The sequence below is a fragment of the Tachyglossus aculeatus genome, chromosome 10 (genome assembly GCF_015852505.1).
Source record: "Tachyglossus aculeatus isolate mTacAcu1 chromosome 10, mTacAcu1.pri, whole genome shotgun sequence".
Lineage (NCBI taxonomy): Eukaryota > Metazoa > Chordata > Mammalia > Monotremata > Tachyglossidae > Tachyglossus > Tachyglossus aculeatus.
Genome location: NC_052075.1, coordinates 58,656,940 through 58,676,072, shown reverse-complemented (window position 1 = coordinate 58,676,072; position 19,133 = coordinate 58,656,940). Strand labels below are relative to the sequence as shown.

Here is a 19,133-nt window from a genome sequence, read left to right as displayed (position 1 = left end):
GCTTACCATCTATCAGGGTATTTCCTGCCTTGATCCCCAAGGTCCTGCCACTCCTCTGCTAATGGAACTCAGGGCGAGCTCATGAAAATGAAAGGATATGTTGAAACCCCACCCGAGTAAGTGACCCGCTCTCGGTACCTGGACGGTCTGCCATGTGCTGAGACTTCCTGGGAAGGTGTGGGATAAGGTCTCTGACTAGGAGCTAAAGGCTGAATCAGTGTTAATAATAATAATGATGGTGTTCTCTACATAACACCCCTCTGAGGTAGCATCCTTCAGTTCCTCTCTCCTTCCCTGGCTCCCTCCCTTCCCATATGGGTCCTCAATTGCCTACCTCCTATACTGGAGCGAAGCTCTCCCTACCCAGGCTCTTGGTCTATTTTCCCTCCTCAGCTCTCCCTTCCTTAACCTCTGTGCTCTTCCCTCTTACATGAGAAGGAAACAAAGAAGCCAAGGCATCTCTGTCCATCAGGTGGAAAGCAAGTTGGATCCCCATTCTATCTTCCCTGTGGAGGAGGGGACCCAGGAGGCACCTGTGGCTATGATGATATCTGGGGGGTCCTGGTCCAAAATGGGGAAGACTCTATCCCAAGGCAGCTCTAGTTCTGAGTCTCCTGATTCTTGGGGAAGCCGCTGTCCAACAGGTTTTGGACGGAATTCCTGGCCCTCAACCCCATTGACACTCTGCTCCTCCACTTCCTTCTGCACGGGGTGCCACAAGCCTCTGTTCAATCAGGTCGGGGCCGAGGTAGGGCGCCCGACTGAGAGACTCGGACACACCCCTCTCCTTCTATCGGGGTCCCTCAGAGTGGCGCCCCCAGGTCCACTCCTTCCCAGAATACCCGCTCAGTGGTTGTGGGCTGGAGGTGGTAGCTGGCACTTTTATTCAGTTTTTCGGGAGCTCAGGATGACCAGAGCCTCACCAGAGAGTCGCCACGAAGGTTACCAGTTTCTTGTCCCCTGGCTGCAGCTTGCGTGGTAGTATATGTTCCTCACGGGGACCCAGACTGACCCTCGGCCCCTAGTCTGGCCGAGTCCCTGTAGCTGCCCTGAGCTGTTCCTTCTTGTAGGAGTCGGGGTCACGTGCTGACCAAGCCGTCAATCAAGAAATCTAGGCCCCTCCACCTAGGACCTCCAGGACGTAGCTGGGAATTGCCTGTCTACTTGGTATCATTTACCAGAACAACGACAAGGATGGCAGACCAGCTTCCCTCAGCCGGGAGTCTGGTAATGTTTCCCTTAGTCCTATGCTTCTTGTGGTCTCCCCGAAAACACAGCCTCTTTTTAGGACTCTGCTCTTGTATCGAGTACTAAATGAGATGCTAGGCCTATCATTTAATCAATCAATCAATCAATCAAGTCATTCACTCCGTTAGTCAATCAATGGCGTTTATTGAACAGTTAAGGAATGTCAATCTGATAGCATTTTGAAAAATGTTTTTAAATGGTATTTGCTAAGCACTTGCTATGTAATAGGCGCTATACTAAGTGCTGGAGTACATACAAGCTAATCAGTCCCACGTAGGGCTCACAGTCTTAATCCCCATTTATTGAGCACCGACTGCTCAAAGATCTCATGGTATTTATTAAGAGCCTAGAGAGTGCAAAACAATCCATCAATCAATCAGATGGCATTTATTGAGCACCGAGTGAGTGCAAAGCAATCCAACAATCAATTCGTTTGCATTTATTGAGGGCATACTGACTGTTAAGAAATCCATTAATCAATCAAATGGAATCTAATGACTGCCTACTGACTGAGTTCTAGGCAGTCTACTAAGTGCTTAGGAGGGCACAACTAAAGAAAGACACAGAGTTCCTGTTATCCAGGCATTTCCAAACGAGTAAGGAAGACAGAGAGAGATGATTTCCGAAGAGTGGGAGCCAGAGTAAGAATATGGATCAGGAAGGAAGAAGGACAAATAGGACAGACTGGAATGCTGTGTTTTTATGGTTTTTGGTGAGCGCTTACTAAGTGCCAGACAGTGTAGTAACCGCTGGGGTACATATAAATTAATTAAGTAGGACACAGTCCTTGTCCCACATGGGGCTCACTGTCCTAATAATCATTTTACAGATGAAGTAACTGAGCCACGGAGATGTGAAGTGACTTGTGTAAACTCACACAGCATACAAGAGCCCCACAGTGGGACAACCTGATCATCTTGTAACCTCCCCAGCGCTTAGAACAGTGCTTTGCACATAGTAAGCGCTTAATAAATGCCATTATTATTACTACTATTATTAAGTGACAGAGCCGGGATTAGAAACCAGGTCCTTCTGACTCTCAAGCCCCTGCCCTATCGATTAGGCTATGCTGGTCCTCTAATGACTGCTCAAATGCCTGCCCAAATAAGACTACATCACTACAATTACAATCTAATGTTTATACATGCATATATACTGAGATGAGAGGAAGTGGGAGTGAGATGAGTAGACCAAGAGGGTAGAAGTGAGGGGGCAAGTGGAAAGTGGGGGTGAAGGGGGGGCAATAGGAGCAATAGGATAGTAGCAAGAGGTGGTGAGCCTTTGGGTTCCTCTCCGCCGACGACCAGTGACATCAAATATTTAGATGCAAGAACTCAGCAAGGACACGGGAAGAGTTTTGAAAAAAAAAACCCACACACATTGCACCTGTAGCACTCCATCATATTCAGCACTGACATGCAGAGCAAATCTTGGAACATCTCTATCATGTGGAGGGAAAAGGCAATCTTCCCCTCTGAATGGATGAAGACAGAAGGGCTGGGGTTGCAAGGGGAACCTGGCCGGGGGTGGGGGGGGGCGGGATTTGCAGGAAGGCGGGTATAGGGGCGCACAGAGGGCTGAAGAACGGCCAGGTCCTGTTTGTCGGGCAACAGATGAAACACTAGGCTAATGTACAGGCACCGAGTCTCTGTGGTCGACCTTTTGCGACTCCAGATTATCCTGTGGTATTTTATCGCAGATGAGCCCTCACTTCCTGGAGGAAAACCCAATCTGGTGCACCAGGGCCCTGAAGGCCTGCTTGACCTGCTCGTTCCGCAGGGTGTAGATGAAGGGGTTCAGCATGGGGGGAACAGACGTGTTGAGCACCGCCACTTCCTTGGTTAGTTCCACTCTGTCCTTGGCAGACGGTTTGATGTACATAAAGATAGCACTTCCGTAGGTGATGGAGACCACGACTATGTGGGAGAAGCAGGTGGAAATGGCCTTTCTCCTCTGGTGAGCGGAGGGAAGCCTCAGGATAGTACGGACGATGGCCGTGTAGGATGCAGTAATTAGTGGCAGGGTGACCAGGAGCGTCCCCAAGGACTCGAGGAAAAGCATGAGCTCCAGGAAGCGTGTGTCTGTGCACGAGAGCCCCATCAATGGGGAAGTATCGCAGATGAAGTGGTTGAGGATGTTGGAGTCGCAAAAGTCTAGCCGGGCGGCCATCACAACCGGTGGGAAAACGATCAGATAACTGAAGAGAAGAGAGCTGAGTACCAGAAGGGTGCAGACGCCCCGGCTCATGACTGTCGTGTAGTGCAGCGGCCGGCAGATGGCGACATAGCGGTCGTAGGACATGACAGCCAGGAGGATAAACTCCGTCACCCCCAGGAAGAGGAAGAAGAACAGCTGAGTGAAGCAGTTGGAAAAGGAAATGGTCCTGTCTCCGGTGACGATGGTGACCAGGAAATTGGGAATGCAGGCGGATGTGAAGGCGATCTCCAGCACGGAGAAGCTGCGTAGGAAAAAGTACATGGGGGTGTGCAGGTGGGAGTCCAGGATGGTGAGGGTGACGATGGTCAGATTCCCGGTGACGCTTAATGCGTACATGAGGAAGAGGACGAGGAAGAGCAGAGCCTGCAGGTGGGGGTCATCTGTAAGCCCCAGGAGGATGAACTCTGTCACCCCCGTGCCATTTCCCATCGTTGATTGGTGGCGTCAGCCTAACTTGCAGGAGCAACGGGAGAGATGGGGGAGCTGAGTGCAGGTGCAGTTACAGCCTAAGATTCATTCATTCATTCATTCATTCATTCAATCGTATTTATTGAGCGGTTACTGTGTGCAGAACACTGTACTAAGCGCTTGGGAAGTACAAGTTGGCAACATATAGAGACGGTCCCTACCCAACAGCAGGCTCGCAGTCTAGAAGGGGGAGACAGAAAACAAAACAAAACATATTAACAAAATAAAATAAATAGAATAAATATGTACAAGTAAACTAAATAGAGTAATAAATATGTACAAACATATATACATGTAACTGGTGCTGTGGCGAGGGGAAGGAGGCAAGACGGGGGGGATGGGGAGGGGGAGAGGAAGGAGGGGAAGCACTGTTCTAAGAGCTGAGGAGGTTACAAGGTGATCAGGTTGTCCCACGGGGGGCTCACGGTCTTAATCCCCATTTTACAGATGAGGGAACTGAGGCACAGAGAAGTTCAGTGACTTGCCCAAAGTCACACAGCTGACAATTGGTGGAGCTGGGATTTGAACCCATGACCTCTGACTCCAAAGCCCCTGCTATTTCCACTGAGCCACGCTGCTTCTCTTGCACTGCCCTTGGGAGTCCCGATGCGGGGAAGCAGGAGGCAGAAACTCAGACCTTTGTCTCTAACGGGGCTCGCTTCCCCGGAGAAGATTTCAAGATTTCAAGATGGAGAGAAGAGCCCATGGACCAACCAACGAACGATTTCCCCCCTGCCCCCCACCAGACTATCAGTGGTTCACGCTCCAGCTGCTGCACAACCAAACTCTATATACTTTGGTCACAGGGGGCGTGGGAAAATTCCCCCGATTCTGCTTCAGGACATTCATCAGCCTTTCCTAATTTTATTTATTGATATTGTCAGTTTCCTCCTATAGACTGTAAGCTTGTCGAGGGAAGGGAATGTGTCTTATTTTGTTATATTGTACTTTCCCAAGCGCTTAGTATGGTGATGTACACACAGTAAGTGCTCAGTAAATACGATCGACTGACTCTTCATCCTCTCATTATGACTTTTCCTCTTTGACCTCTTTTTCCTTTTTCTTCCTCCTCCAGGTCTTCCTCTTCTTTCTTCTCCTTTTACTTCTCGTTCCCCTCTTCCCCCTCACCTTCTTCCTCTTCCTCCCTTCTTCTGTATTCCTTATCCCCACTTTCTCTTCTCCTTCTTCCTCCTGCTCCTGGTCATACACCTTCTTCTCCACTTCCCTGGATCTATACCCGATCCATGAATTATCCTGGGTAATTGATGAATCAATTACAGCATTAATAAAGCGAGCCCTATGTGCTAAGCACCACCTGAAGTTCTCAGTTAGATTCAAGATGGTCAGATCGGAACCAATTTCTATCCCTCAGGGGGACTCACAGTCCCATTTACATAGGAGGAAGCTGAAGCTCAGAGTGGTGAAGTTTGCTCAGGGTAAGCCAATAAACCAGAGGGAGAGTTGGGAATCTGCTCTCAACTCTACCCTCTCTACTCAGCTCGACTCGCTCGCTCCCCTTTGCCTTCACCGCTCTTGTACCACTAACCCACAGCCCTGGATCACTGCCACTGTCCGCCTCCTTCGCTCTTATGCTCGAGCTACTGAACGCTGCTGGTGAAAGTCTAAACACCAAGCCAACCTCGTTCACGTCAAGTTTATCCTTTCCTGCCTTAACTCAGCCCTCTCCTCTGCCATACAAAACTATTTCTCCTCCCTTATTGACACCCATGCCCATCATCCCCATTAGCTCTTCCGTACATTTAACTCCCTTCTCAGGCCCCCCGTTCCTCCCCCTCCTCCTTCCCTCACCCCCAACGATCTGGCCTCCTACTTCATCAGTAAAATTAACTCCATCAGTTCTGAGCTCCGCAAAGCCACTCCTCCCCCTTCTCCAACGCCCCTGCTCTCAAACCTCTCAGCTACTCTCCCATCCTTCCCAGCAGTATCCTCAGATGAGATCTCCTCCCTCTTCTCTAGTGCTTCTCCGGCCACTTGTGCTTCTGACCCCTTTCCCTCTCATCTTATGAAATCTCTCGCCCCTTCCCTCCTCTGCTCTTTAACTTCCATCTTCAACCGCTCACTCTCCATTGGTTCCTTCCCCTCTGCCTTCAAACATTCTCAAGTCTCCCCCAACCTAAAAAAACCCTCTCTTGACCCCACCTCCCCTTCTAGTTATCGCCCTATCTCCCTCCTACCATTCCTTTCCAAACTCCTTGAACGAGTCGTCCACACCTGCTGCCTCGAATTCCTCAATGCCAACTCTCTCCTCGACCCCCTCCAGTCGGGCTTCCGTCCCCTACATTCCAACGAAACTGCCCTCTCAAGGGTCACCAATGACCTCCTGCTTGCCAAATCCAACGGCTACTACTCTATCCTAATCCTCCTCGACCTCTCAGCTGCCTTCAACACTGTGGACCATCCCGTCCTCCTCAACATGCTATCCAACTTTGGCTTCACAGACTCCGTCCTATCCTGGTTCTCCTCTTATCTCTCTGGCCTTTCATTCTCAGTCTCCTTTACAGGCTCCTCCTCCCCCTCCCATCCCCTTACTGTAGGGGTTCCTCAAGGGTCAGTTCTTGGTCCCCTTATGTTCTCTATCTACACTCACTCCCTTGGTGAACTCATTCGCTCCCATGGCTTCAACTATCATCTCTACACTGATGACACCTAAATCTACATCTCTGCCCCTGCTCTCTCTCCCTCCCTTAAGGCTCGGGTCTCCTCCTGCCTTCAAGACATCTCCATCTGGATGTCTGCCTGCAATCTAAAACTCAATATGTCCAAGACTGAACTCCTTATCTTCCCTCCCAAACCCTGCCCTCTCCCTGACTTTCCCGTCACTGTAAACGGCACTACCATCCTTCCCGTCTCACAAGCCCGCAACCTTGGTGTCATCCTCGACTCTGCTCTCTTGTTCACCCCTCACATCCAATCTGTCACCAAAACCTGCCGGTCTCATCTCCACAGCATCGCCAAGATCCGCCCTTTCCTCTCCATCCAAACTGCTACCCTGCTGGTTCAATCTCTCACCCTATCCCGATTAGATTACTGCACCAGCCTCCTCTCTGATCTCCCATCCTCCTGTCTCTCCCCACTTCAGTCTATACTTGACGCTGCTGCCCGTATCATCTTTGTGCAGAAACGCTCTGGGCATGTTACTCCCCTCCTCAAAAATCTCCAGTGGCTACCAGTCAACCTACACATCAGGCCAAAACTTCTAACTCTCGGCTTCAAGGCTATCCATCACCTCGCCCCCTCCTACCTCACTTCCCTTCTTTCCTCTACAGCCCAGCCCGCACCCTCCGATCCTCTGCCGCTAACTTCCTCACTGTGCCTCGTTCTCGCCTGTCCCGCCTTCGACCCCCGGCCCACGTACTCCCCATGGCCTGGAATGCCCTCCCTCCCCACATCCGCCAAGCTAGCTCTCTCCCTCCCTTCAAAGCCCTACTGAGAGCTCACCTCCTCCAGGAGACCTTCCCAGACTAAGCCCCCCTTTCCTCTCCCCTCCCCATCCCCCCGCCCTACCTCCTTCCCCTCCCCACAGCAGCTGTATATGTTTGCACAGATTTATTACTCTATTTATTTTACTTGTGCATATTTACTATTCTATTCATTTTATTTTGTTAATGATGTGCATCTAGCTTTACTTCTATTTATTCTGATGACTTGACACCTGTCCACATGTTTTGTTGTTTGTCTCCCCCTTCTAGACTGTGAGCCCGTTGTTGGGTAGGGACCATCTCTATATGTTGCCAACTTGTACTTCCCAAGCGCTTAGTACAGTGCTCTGCACACAGTAAACGCTCAATAAATACGATTGAATGAATGAATGAATGACTAGAATCAATCAATCGTATTTATTGAACACTTATTGTGTGCAGAGCACTGTACTAAGCGCTTGGGAAGTACAAGTTGGCAACATATAGAGACAGTCCCTACCCAAAAGTGGGCTCACAGTCTAAAAGAGGGAGACAAAGAACAAAACCAAACATACTAACAAAATAAAATAAATAGAATAGATATGTACAAGTAAAATAAATAAATAAATAAATAGAGTAATAAATATGTACAAACATATATACATCATCATCATCATCAATCGTATTTATTGAGCGCTTACTGTGTGCAGAGCACTGTACTAAGCGCTTGGGAAGTACAAGTTGGCAACATATAGAGACAGTCCCTATCGAACAGTGGGCTCACAGTCTAAAAGCGGGAGACAGAGAACAAAACCAAACGTACTAACAAAATAAAATAAATAGAATAGATATGTACAAGTAAAATAAATAAATAAATAAATAGAGTAATAAATATGTACAAACATATATACATATATACAGGTGCTATGGGGAAGGGAAGAAGGTAAGATGGGGGGATGGATAGGGGGACAAGGGGGAGAGGAAGGAAGGGGATCAGTCTGGGAAGGCCTCCTGGAGGAGGTGAGCTCTCAGTAGGGCCTTGAAGGGAGGAAGAGAGCTAGCTTGGCGGATGGGCAGAGGGAGGACATTCCAGGCCCGGGGCATGACGTGGGCCGGGGGTCGATGGCGGGACAGGCGAGAACGAGGCACGGTGAGGAGATTAGTGGCAGAGGAGCGGAGGGTGCGGGGTGGGCTGTAGAAGGAGAGAAAGGAGATGAGGTAGGAGGGGGCAAGGTGATGGAGAGCCTTATAGCCGAGAGTGAGGAGTTTCTGCCTGATGTGCAGATGATTGGTAGCCACTGGAGATTTTTGAGGAGGGGAGTAACATGCCCAGAGAGTTTCTGGACAGAAACCAGGCAGGACTCCCAGTCTTATTCTCTTTTCACTAGGTTGTTCTGCCTCCTTCCAAAGAGTGAATATAGTCCATCACAGACAAGAATTGATGGCTGATCTGACTGGGCAACTCCGCTAACAGAGGGCCTGGAGTCTCCAGGGTCAGAGTAAAGTCTTCCTCCTGTTCCATGTGGAATAACATCTTCCCAGGAGACACCCCGTACCTCCGTTTGGGGGGATGTCAGTGGCTCATAGTCACCTGCTTTACCTAGGCCACTAACCTCCTGTGCTGGACTGAAAGACATGAAGGAGGCTGGGTAGCTTAGGAGTCAGAATATAGGATTGGCTACCCATTCTAGATCTGCCCTTCGCCTGCTGTGTGACCTTGGAGAAATCCCTTCACCTCTCTGGGCCTCTACTTTCTCCTCTGTAAAATGGGGATGAGGTGTGAGTCCAGTGTGTGACAGGGACTGCATCTGATATAATAGCCATTCATCTACCCAAACGCTCAGTAAGTTCTGTAACAACAGCAACACCAACAACTACAACTAGCACAACAACAATGACAATAATGATAGTAATAAATAATATTGATAATTCATCTCCGGTGTCATCCCTAATAATAAGAAAAATACCTCTGCGGGTTCCAGAGCAGACAAAGTCACACGAGTCAGCTCACATGAGCTCCACATACACGTTGGAGATGAAGAGGATGAAAGCAGAAGGAGCAGAGATGGGAGCCGGGACAGACTCACTTTCCTGTGATCAGGTCCCTGATGGCAACCCTCAGAAGGTGATCTCGGAAGGTGCTCTGTCACCCTTGAAACCGGCGTGTTGGTGCTGCACCAGAGGAGAGGAGGGTCGAGACCAGGGAGCATTTTCCAACCCCATCACATCCAGGCCTTCTCCCCCTGACCCCCCACTCCCTCCCTGTGGCTCCTCGTCAAGCAGACCCTCTCTTGGGAAGCCCACCCCAGGCCAGTTTAAGGTCAGCTCCCCACCTTTAATCCCCATGACACTTCTGAGACCAGATCCGATCCAGAACCCAGAGTGACAGGGCCCACCCCAGGTTCCCTTCCCACGCTCCGGCCCCTCAGGGAGTGGGAAAGACTCTTAGAGATCACAGAGAGGAGGTCCAATCCCTCCTCCAGCACAGGAACAAGGAGTAGCAATAGCGCCTAGCACTGCACTAAGCACTAGGAAAATTACCCGGGGAGAATTAAACACGTTCCCTGGAAACTTCCTTATCTAAACATAATTGAGCAAAAGCCTGGTGGCAGAATCATAAAGGCAATGACAAATGAGACAAGAGCAACAGGGGACGGTGGCAGAGGAGGTTTCAGGCTCCTTGTGGCCTGGATTCCAACAGCCGCAGCCACAGACCTGGTTCTCTGCTCATCGAGATAGGTGACTCTGAAGGCTGGCATAGCAGAAGCCAGCCAAGTTTTTATCTGCTCTGTTTGTGATCAGCTCCCGGGCCATGGGGAGCAGCGCTCAGGAGCACTAATGAGTCTATAACGTTATCCTCGGTGGCGGTCAGTGGAGACTGGGGCCCGTGGAGAACGGGGCTGGGGGGACCTCGGAGGGCAGGGTCAGGGGCTCAGCACTCAGAAATCATCATCATCATCAATCGTATTTATTGAGCGCTTACTGTATGCAGAGCACTGTACTAAGCGCTTGGGAAGTACAAGTTGGCAACATATAGAGACGGTCCCTACCCAACAGTGGGCTCACAGTCTAGAAGGGAGTGACAGAGAACAAAACAAAACATATTAACAAAATAAAATAAATAGAATAAATATGTACAAGTAAAATAAATAAATAAATGGAGTAATAAATACGTACAAACATATATACATATGTATAGGTGCTGCGGGGAAGGGAAGGAGGTAAAGTGGGGGGGATGGAGGGGGGAGGAGCGGGAGAGGAAGGAGGGGGCTCAGTCTGGGAAGGCCTCCTGGAGGAGGTGAGCTCTCAGTAGGGCCGTGAAGTGAGGAAGATAGCTATCTTGGCGGATGTGGGGAGGGAGGGCATTCCAGGCCGGGGGGATGACGTGGGCCGGGGGTTGATGGCGGGACAGGCGAGAGCGAGGCACGGTGAGGAGATTAGCGACAGAGGAGCGGAGGGTGTGGGTTGGGCTGTAGAAGGAGAGAAGGAAGGTGAGGTAGGAGGGGGCGAGGTGATGGAGAGCCTTGAAGCTGAGGGTGAGGAGTTTCTGCCTGATGCGTAGGTTGATTGGTAGCCACTGGAGATGTTTGAGAAGGCGAGTAGCAAGCCCAGAGCGTTTCTGGACAAAGACAATCCGGGCAGCGGCGTTAAGTATGGATTGAACTGGGGAAAGACAGGAGGATGGGAGGTCGGCGAGGAGGCTGATACAGTAATCCAGACGGGGTAGGATGAGAGCTTGAACGATCAGGGTAGCGGTTTGGATGGAGAGGAAAGGGCAGATCTTGGCAATGCTGCGGAGGTGTGACCGGCAGGTTTTGGTGACGGTTTGGATGTGAGGGGTGAACGAGAGAGCAGAGTCGATGATGACACCACGGTTGCGGGCTTGTGAGACGGGAAGGATGGTAGTGCCGTCAACAGTTATGGAAAAGTCAGGGAGAGGGCAGGGTTTGGGAGGGAAGACAAGGAGTTCAGTCTTGGACATGTTGAGTTTTATGTGGCGGGCAGACATCCAGATGGAGATGTCCTGAAGGCAGGAGGAGATGCGAGCCAGGAGGGAGGGAGAGAGAGAAGGGGCAAAGATGTAGATTTAGGTGTCTCCAATCCTGGAGACCTTGGCTGAGTTATTCTCCAGAAAGGGGCAGCAACTCCATCTTTAGACTCGAAGAGGGGAGAGGCTCATCCATCAACCCGGTGCTGCCCCACCCTACTTCAGGATCTTCTGGCTGGGCCCCGCTCTCTAACTCCATCAACACTGATCCTCTTCAGCGACTGCTCTCGGAGATTCACAGCCACCAGTTTGTTCCCAAGCCCTTCCAGGAGGAAAATACATAAACCCAATCCATCAACAGCATATGTGGTGACCAGACCTCCGTGCTAAATGATGTGAAAAAAATAGAGGTAGAAGACATGATCTCTTGCCTCAAGAAGTTTACAATTTAACAGGGAGAGAGACACAAAATGAATTATGGATAAAATAGGCGGATATATTTATGGCAAGTTAGGGCTTAAATAGACCATCACATACTGTAGTAGTATTAGTCATGAGGACCTCCTGGGAGCAGTGAGCTATACTATTCCTTACACAGTCAACCAGACAGTGGTATCTACTGAGTGGTTATTGAGAGGTGTTAAATTCTTCAAGGAGTACAACAGAGTAAATAGACATGTCCCCTGTCCTCAAGAATGTTTCAATCTAATGAGGAAGGGAGGTATGAGAAGAAGAAGCAACGTGGCCTAGCAGAAAGAGCACAGGCCTGGAAGTTACAGGAACCAGGTTCTAATTCCAGCTCTGCTATATGTCTGCTGTATAACCTTTGGCAAGTCACTTAACCTCTCTCTGCCTCACTTTCCTTAGCTTTTCAATTGGGAATTGAAACCTGTTCTACCTCCAATTTACCTCCAATTGAAACAGGGATTGCGTCTGACTTGATGGTCTTGTATCTATTCCAGTACCTAGTACAGTGTCTGACACACAGTAAGTGATTAGCAAATACACAACGATAATGATAATAATGAATGCAATAATAATTTATCACCAGAGTGGTCAGTTTAAATAATTGAATGTACATTTGAATAAAGATGAATACACAAGTGCTGAAGGTGGGTTTAAATAAAGTCATATGTGCTAAAGTTGGCTCATCTTAAAATGTTGGGAGAGTAACTGAGAGAGACTAAATTGATATGATCAGAAGTGCTATGGATAGTTAGGATTGAATAAGTGCTGAGGTGGTAGGAAGATGCGACCTAGGTAAAAGAAAAATAAGTGGGGAAGAACTCCTGGAGGAAGAGGGATTTCAGAAGGGTTTTAAAGTGACCAGTGGTTTGGCAGTAATGAAACGGGAGGGAATTCAAGGCTGGATGAAGGGTATGGAGCCGGGATCAGTGATGGAAGAGTTGAGAATGTGGCACGGCTATTAGGTTAGTTCAGAAGGTGGGAAGAGTGAAAACTGGGGTGCAGTGGGAGAAGAGAATGTATAAGCAGAAGAGTGAGAATGCTGAGAGATAGCCTTGAAATTCAAGGTCAGGAGTTTCTGCTTGATTTGGACAAGAATGGACAACTGTCGGAAGGATTTGAGCAGCGGGGTGACCTGGAACTTCCTCCTTTCCCATGTCAGACAAACCACAGCTCTCCCCACGTTGACCACCCTCCTGCTCAATAAGTATAAGTGCTCAATAAATACAATCGGTTGATTAACTGGAATACTGTGGCTCTCTGTGTGGCTTGACTTCTCCATCTCACTCTGCCTCATCTCACTCCCCAGAGGAAAACCCAACCCAGTGCACCAGGTCCCTGAAAGCCATCTGTTCCGCAGGATGTAGATGAAAGCGTTCAGCATAAGGGCCACAGAGATATTGAACACCCCTACCCCCTTGGTCAGGTCCACCCTGTCCTGGGTGGAAAGTTTGATGTACATAAAGATGCATCTGATGTATGTGATGGAGACCACAGCCATTATAGGAGGAAAAGATGGAAAAGGCCTTTCTCCTCATCTAGGCAGAGGGCAGTCTCAGGATGGAGCAGGCTATCAGTAGGGGAGACTGTTTGGACCCCTGTGACAGGAGATGGACTTCTATACCTACTGCAGGAGCAAGAGTGGGGGTTTTATTCACTTTGGTTCCCAATTGACACATGGGGACCAATTGTGAGACTAATGAAAGTATCCCCAGTAATCTCCAGACTGGAGACAGCTATTCCAAACCATTAATCCCTAGCCTAGGTAACCAAGAAGGGAGTAAGCAAGGTGGAGCAATGGGGATCTCCCTTCTTCCTTCTGCTAGGTCCAGAGGTGGTGAGGTATTGAGCTGAGTTTCTCTGGGCTCAGTGCTCCCTGCATCTCTTCCCTAAACTCAGCTCCCTTGTAGAACCTCCACTCTTGCACCGAGATGCTCCTGCCCAGACCAAATAGGATGTCAGGTCTAGCAACCATTTAATCAACTGACCAATGGGTCATTCAATGGTATTTACTGAGCACCATCTGCTCAAAGATCTCATGGCATTTATTGAGAGCCTAGAGAGTGCAAAACAATCCATCAATCAATCAGATGATATTTATTGAGCACCTACTGAGTGCAAAGCAATCCATCCATCTATTCATTTGCATTTATTGAGGGCATACAGAGTGCTAAGAAATCCATCAATCAGTCAAATGAAATCTAGTGATGGCCTACTGACTGAGTTCTAGGCACTGAACTAAGTGCTTGGGAGGGCACAACTAAAGAAAGACACAGAGTTCCTGTTATTCAGGCATTTCCAATCAAATAGGGGAGACAGAGAGAGATGATTTCCAAAGAGTGGGAGTGAGAGTAAGAATAAGGATCAGGAAGGAAGCATATCAAATAGGACAGATTGGAATGCTGTTTTTATGGTTTTTGGCTTCTGCTTTCTATATACCAAACACTGTAGTAGGCGCTGGGGTACATACAAACTAATTAAGTTGGATACAGTCCCTTTCCCACATGGGGCTCACAGTCGTCACAGTCAATCTCCATTTTACAGATGAGGTAACTGAGACACGGAGAAGTGAAGTGACTTGCATAAAGTCACACAACATGCAAGTGGCAGAGCTGGGATTAGAATCCAGGCGCTTCTGACGCTCAAGACCCTGCCCTCTCGACTAGGCTACATTGGGTCTCTAATGACGGCTCAAAAGCCTGCCCAAATAAGAATATATCATTGTAATTACAATCTTATATTTACACATGCATACGTGCTGAGATGAGAGGAAGTGGGAGTGAGAAGGGGAGAGCAAGAGGGTAGAAGTGAGGGGTCAAGTGGAAAGTGGGAGTGAAAAGGGGGAGCAATAGGAGCAGTAGGATAGTAGCGAGAGGAGGTGAGCCTTTGGGCTCCCCTCCGCCGACGACCAGTGACATCAAAGATAGGTGCAAGAACTCACTTATCTAGGACATGGAAAGAGGCTTGGAAAAAGCCCACACATATTGCCCCTGTGGTACTCCATCAGCTTCAGTACCAACCTGCAGAACAAACCTCAGAATACCTCTTTCATGTGGAATGAAATGGCATGATTCCCCTCTGAATGGACGAGAACAGAAGGGTTGGGGTTGCAAGGGGAACCTGGTCAGGGGAGGGATTTACAGGAAGGTGGATGTAGGGGCGCATAGAGGGCTGTAGAACGGCCAGGTCCTGTTTGTCGGGCCACAGATGAAGTGCTAGGTTAATGTACAGGCACCGAGTCTCTGTGGTCGACCTTTTGAGACTCCTGCAGATTTTCCTGTAGCATTTTATCACAGATGAGCCCTCTCTTCGTGGTGGAAAACACAATCTGGTGCACCATGGCCCTGAAGGCCTGCTTGACCTGCTCGTTCCGCAAGGTGTAGATGAAGGGATTTAGGATGGGGACCACAGAAGTGTTGATCACCGCTACCCCTTTGGTCAGTTCCATCCTGTCCTTGGCGGACTGTTTGATGTACACGAAGATGCAACTGCCATATGTGATGGAGACCACAACCATGTGGGAGGAGCAGGTGGAAAAGGCCTTTCTCCTCTGCTGGGCTGAGGGCAGCCTCAGGATGGCCCTAACGATAGCTGTGTAGGAAGCTGTCATTAGCACCAAGGTAACGAAGAGCGTGCCCAAGGATAAGAGGAATGCCATCAGCTCCAGGAAGCTGGTATCTGTGCATGAGAGCCCCATAATTGCGGAAGAATCGCAGATGAAGTGGTTGAGGATGTTGGAGTCGCAGAAGTCTAGCCGCGCAATCATCACAACTGGTGGGAACACGATCAGATAACTGGAGAGAAAAGAACAGAGGACCAGCAGGGAGCATACTCCCCTGCTCATGACGGTCGTGTAGTGCAGGGGCCGGCAGATGGCAACATAGCGGTCGTAGGACATGGTGGCCAGGAGGAAGAATTCGGTCGCCCCCAGGAAGAGGAAGAAGAACATTTGAGTGAAGCAGTTGGAAAAGGAAATAGTTCTGTCTCCGGTGACGATGGTGACAAGGAAACTGGGAATGCAGGCAGACGTGAAGGCAATCTCCAGCAAGGATAAAGTGCGCAGGAAGAAGTACATGGGGGTGCGGAGGTGGGAGTCCAGCAGGGTTAGAGTGACAATGGTCAGGTTCCCGATGATGCCTACTGCGTAGGTGAGAAAGAGGACAAGAAAGAGCAGAGCCTGCAGGTGGGGGTCATCTGTGAGCCCCAAGAGCATGAACTTTGTCACCCCCGTGCCGTTTCCCATGGTTGATTGGTGGAGTCAGCCAAATCTGCAGAAGCAATGGGAGAGATGGGGGAGCTGAGAGCAGGTGCAGGAACAGATTAAGGTGGGGTGAAGAGCTCATCGACTAACCAATGACTGATTCCCCCTCCCCTGGATGGTCAGTGGTTCAGGCTCCGGTTGCCACATGACCCAACCATGCATACTGTGGTCATAGCAGTTTTGGTAGGTAATTGTCGACAGTTCCACTCCAGCCAATCCACAGGAGTCTTGTGGGCACCCGTTTGACCCCTCTCTTCTAGTTCAGCTCTCCACTCCTGGCCCTTTCCCTGCCCACAGTAAGGTGATCCCACTGTCCCCTGAAATAATAACAATAATAATAATAACAATAATAATGGCCTTTGTTAAGCGCTTACTATGTGCAAAGCACGGTTCTAAGCGCTGAAGCTCCCCGTTCTTCTTGCAGCCTAGTTCTCTCTGACTCCCACCTCTCACTTTATATCTCACTCTTTCTACTCCCTTCTTCTGCCCATCTGTCTGCTTCTGCCAGGATCTGGTAGCCACTTTCATCATCCATGTTTCATATAGCCTGGGGCAGGGAAGGGGGCCTCTAGGAAACAGGGCCAAAGATGTGGACCACTACCTTCCATTACATCCCTCCTTCTTCCCCTCCTCCTTCCTTTTTTCCTTCTCTTCCTTCTTTCTCATTTACCTCCTCTTCTTCTTTCTCTTTTTCCTCCTCTCATTACACTTTCTCCTCCATCTTCTTTTAAATTTTCTTCCTCCTTCTTTTCCTACTCTTTCTTCTCCTCTTAATTCTAGTTTGCCTCTTCCCCCTCTACTTCTTCCTCCCATTATGCCTCTTCTTCCTTTCCCTTCTTCTATATTCCTTATCCCCTCTTCCGTCTCCTGCTCCTGCTCCTGGTCATATACCTTCTCCACTTCTCTGGTGTCCTTTTCTATTGATCAACAGTTATATGCTGTTCAAGTTATACGCTGATGAATCAGTTACAGCATTAAGAAAACACGCCCTACATGCTAAACACTGCCTGAAGTACTGAGGAAGATTCAAATGGTCAGATCGGACCCAATTTCTGTCCCTCAGGAGGCTCACAGTCTATCTTATCCTCATTTTATACAGGAGAAAGCTGGGTTCAGAGTGGTGAAGTGTTTGCCCATAGGCCTGAGGGAGAATTTTGACTAGATGCCAGGCCTCTTGACTCCCAGGCCCGTACTCTTTTCACTAGGTTGCCCTTCCTTCTGCCAAGAAATAAAGACAACTCCATTACAGGCAAGATGTGATGACTGACCTGCCTGGACAACTTCTCTAACAGGGAGCCTGGGATCTCAAGGGTGGGGATAAGATCTTCCTCATGTTCCATGTGGAATGACATCATTGCAGGAGACGACGCCTACCCCTATTCAGGGAGATGCCCTTGGCTTCTGCTCACTAGCTTTTACTCAGGCTGATGGCCTGCCCTGGACCAGGAGATATAAAGAGGACTCGTTAATTTAAGGATCACAGCTTGGGGCTATGTTCTGGAAGACCTGGGTTATCATTCCAACTCTGCCCCTGGCCTCCTGCATGACTTAGGAGAAACCTTTTCACTTCTCTGGGCCTCCATTTTCTCCTCTGTAAAATGGGGATAAAGTTGTGAAGCCCGTGTGGGTCAGGAACTGTGTCCAATAGTATAACCGTGCACTTATCCAAGCGCTCAGCAAACAGTAAGTGCTTACTAAATGCCGTAACAACAATAACAACAGCCACTGAAATATAAATAATTACAATAAAAATAATAATGATAATTTATGTCCATTGTCATCCCGACTAATAGATAAAATGAGTGTGTGGGTCCCAGAGACGGGGGGCACGAGAATAAGTTCCCACGAGCTCCACATACCCTTTCCGGGAGAGGTGATGAAGGGAGACGAGCAGGGAGGAGAACAGGGACAGACTCACTTTCCTGATGATTAGGTCCCTGATGGCGCCCCACAGAAGGTGAACCCAGAAGATCGCACTCGGTCCTCAGAGGAGGAGAGGGTCTTGACCAGGAAGCACTGTCTAACGTCTTCAAATTTGGGACTCCTTCCTGCAGCCGGCCCCCTCCTTCTGGCTCCTTGACAATCAGACCCTCTCTCCGGGGCCCTGCCCCAGGCCATTCGAAGGTCAGCTCCCCTCCCTTTGCCCCCACCTCACTACCGAGAACAGATCCGATCCAGAACCCAGAAAGACAGCGCCCACCCCAGGTGACCTTCCCAAGCTACAGACCCTTGGGGAACGCGAAAGACTCTCAGAGATCACAGAGAGGAGATCCCATTCCTCCTCCGGCAACGGAGCAAGGAGTAGCAGTGGGACAAAGCATTGCTCTAAGCACTGGGGAAATTACCCAGGGGAGACTTAGACACGGTCCCTGGAAGGCTCCCCATCTAAGCATAATTGGGCAGAGGGCTGGCGACAAAACATAAGGGCAATGACAAATAAGACAAGAGCAACAGGGGACGGTGGCCAGAGGAGAAGTTTCAGCCTCCTTGTGGCCTTGATTCCAACAGTCACAGCCACGGACCCCAGTTCTCCGTGCGGGGAGGCGGGTGGCTCTCAAGATCAACGCGGCAAGAGCCAGGATGGTTTTATCTGCTGTGTTAGCGACGAGCTCCGCGGAGCAGTGCCAAGAGGCAGAAGCAATAATGAGCTTACATCTTCAACGGCAGTGGCAGCCAGTGAAGACCGGGGCCCATGGAGAACGGGGCCGGGGGGACCTCGGAAGGCAGAGCCGGAGGCTCAGTGCCCAGAGATGAAGCGGAGACTGCAGGGACACAGCCTGTAGACGTTGGCTTGGGGTGGGACAGTTACACGGGTCTTGGCCTGAGGGAGTGGAGAAGAGGCTCATTCGCCAGCCCGGTGCTGCCCTGCCCTAAAATAGGACCTTCTGGCTGGGCCCTGCTTTCTGGCTTCAGCCATTCGTTGCTGAAAAAGAGCTTAGTACAGTGCTGTCCACACAGCAAGTGCTCAATAAATACGATTGAATGAATGAATTAATTTATGCCTGGACTCCAGCTGTTAATATCAGCACTGATCCCACTCGGGAACCACTCTTGGGGATTCACAGCC

At 49.6% G+C, this 19,133-nt stretch overlaps 2 protein-coding genes across 2 annotated transcripts; both read right to left on the bottom strand.

Moving 5' to 3' along the window:
• Window positions 1-2,955: 2,955 nt before the first annotated feature.
• LOC119932971 (olfactory receptor 6C75-like) lies at window positions 2,956-3,894 on the bottom strand. The gene has a single exon (XM_038752103.1). The coding sequence runs from the start codon at window positions 3,892-3,894 to the stop codon at window positions 2,956-2,958; it is 939 nt and encodes a 312-aa protein (XP_038608031.1).
• Window positions 3,895-15,025: 11,131 nt separating this feature from the next.
• LOC119932934 (olfactory receptor 6C75-like) lies at window positions 15,026-16,048 on the bottom strand. The gene has a single exon (XM_038752059.1). The coding sequence runs from the start codon at window positions 16,046-16,048 to the stop codon at window positions 15,026-15,028; it is 1,023 nt and encodes a 340-aa protein (XP_038607987.1).
• Between the last annotated feature and the right edge of the window lie 3,085 nt (window positions 16,049-19,133).

Excerpts from the sequence above, each read along its gene's own strand:
- LOC119932971 (XM_038752103.1), bottom strand. The coding sequence starts at position 3,894 with ATGGGAAATGGCACGGGGGTGACAGAGTTCATCCTCCTGGGGCTTACA.
- LOC119932934 (XM_038752059.1), bottom strand. The coding sequence starts at position 16,048 with ATGGGAAACGGCACGGGGGTGACAAAGTTCATGCTCTTGGGGCTCACA.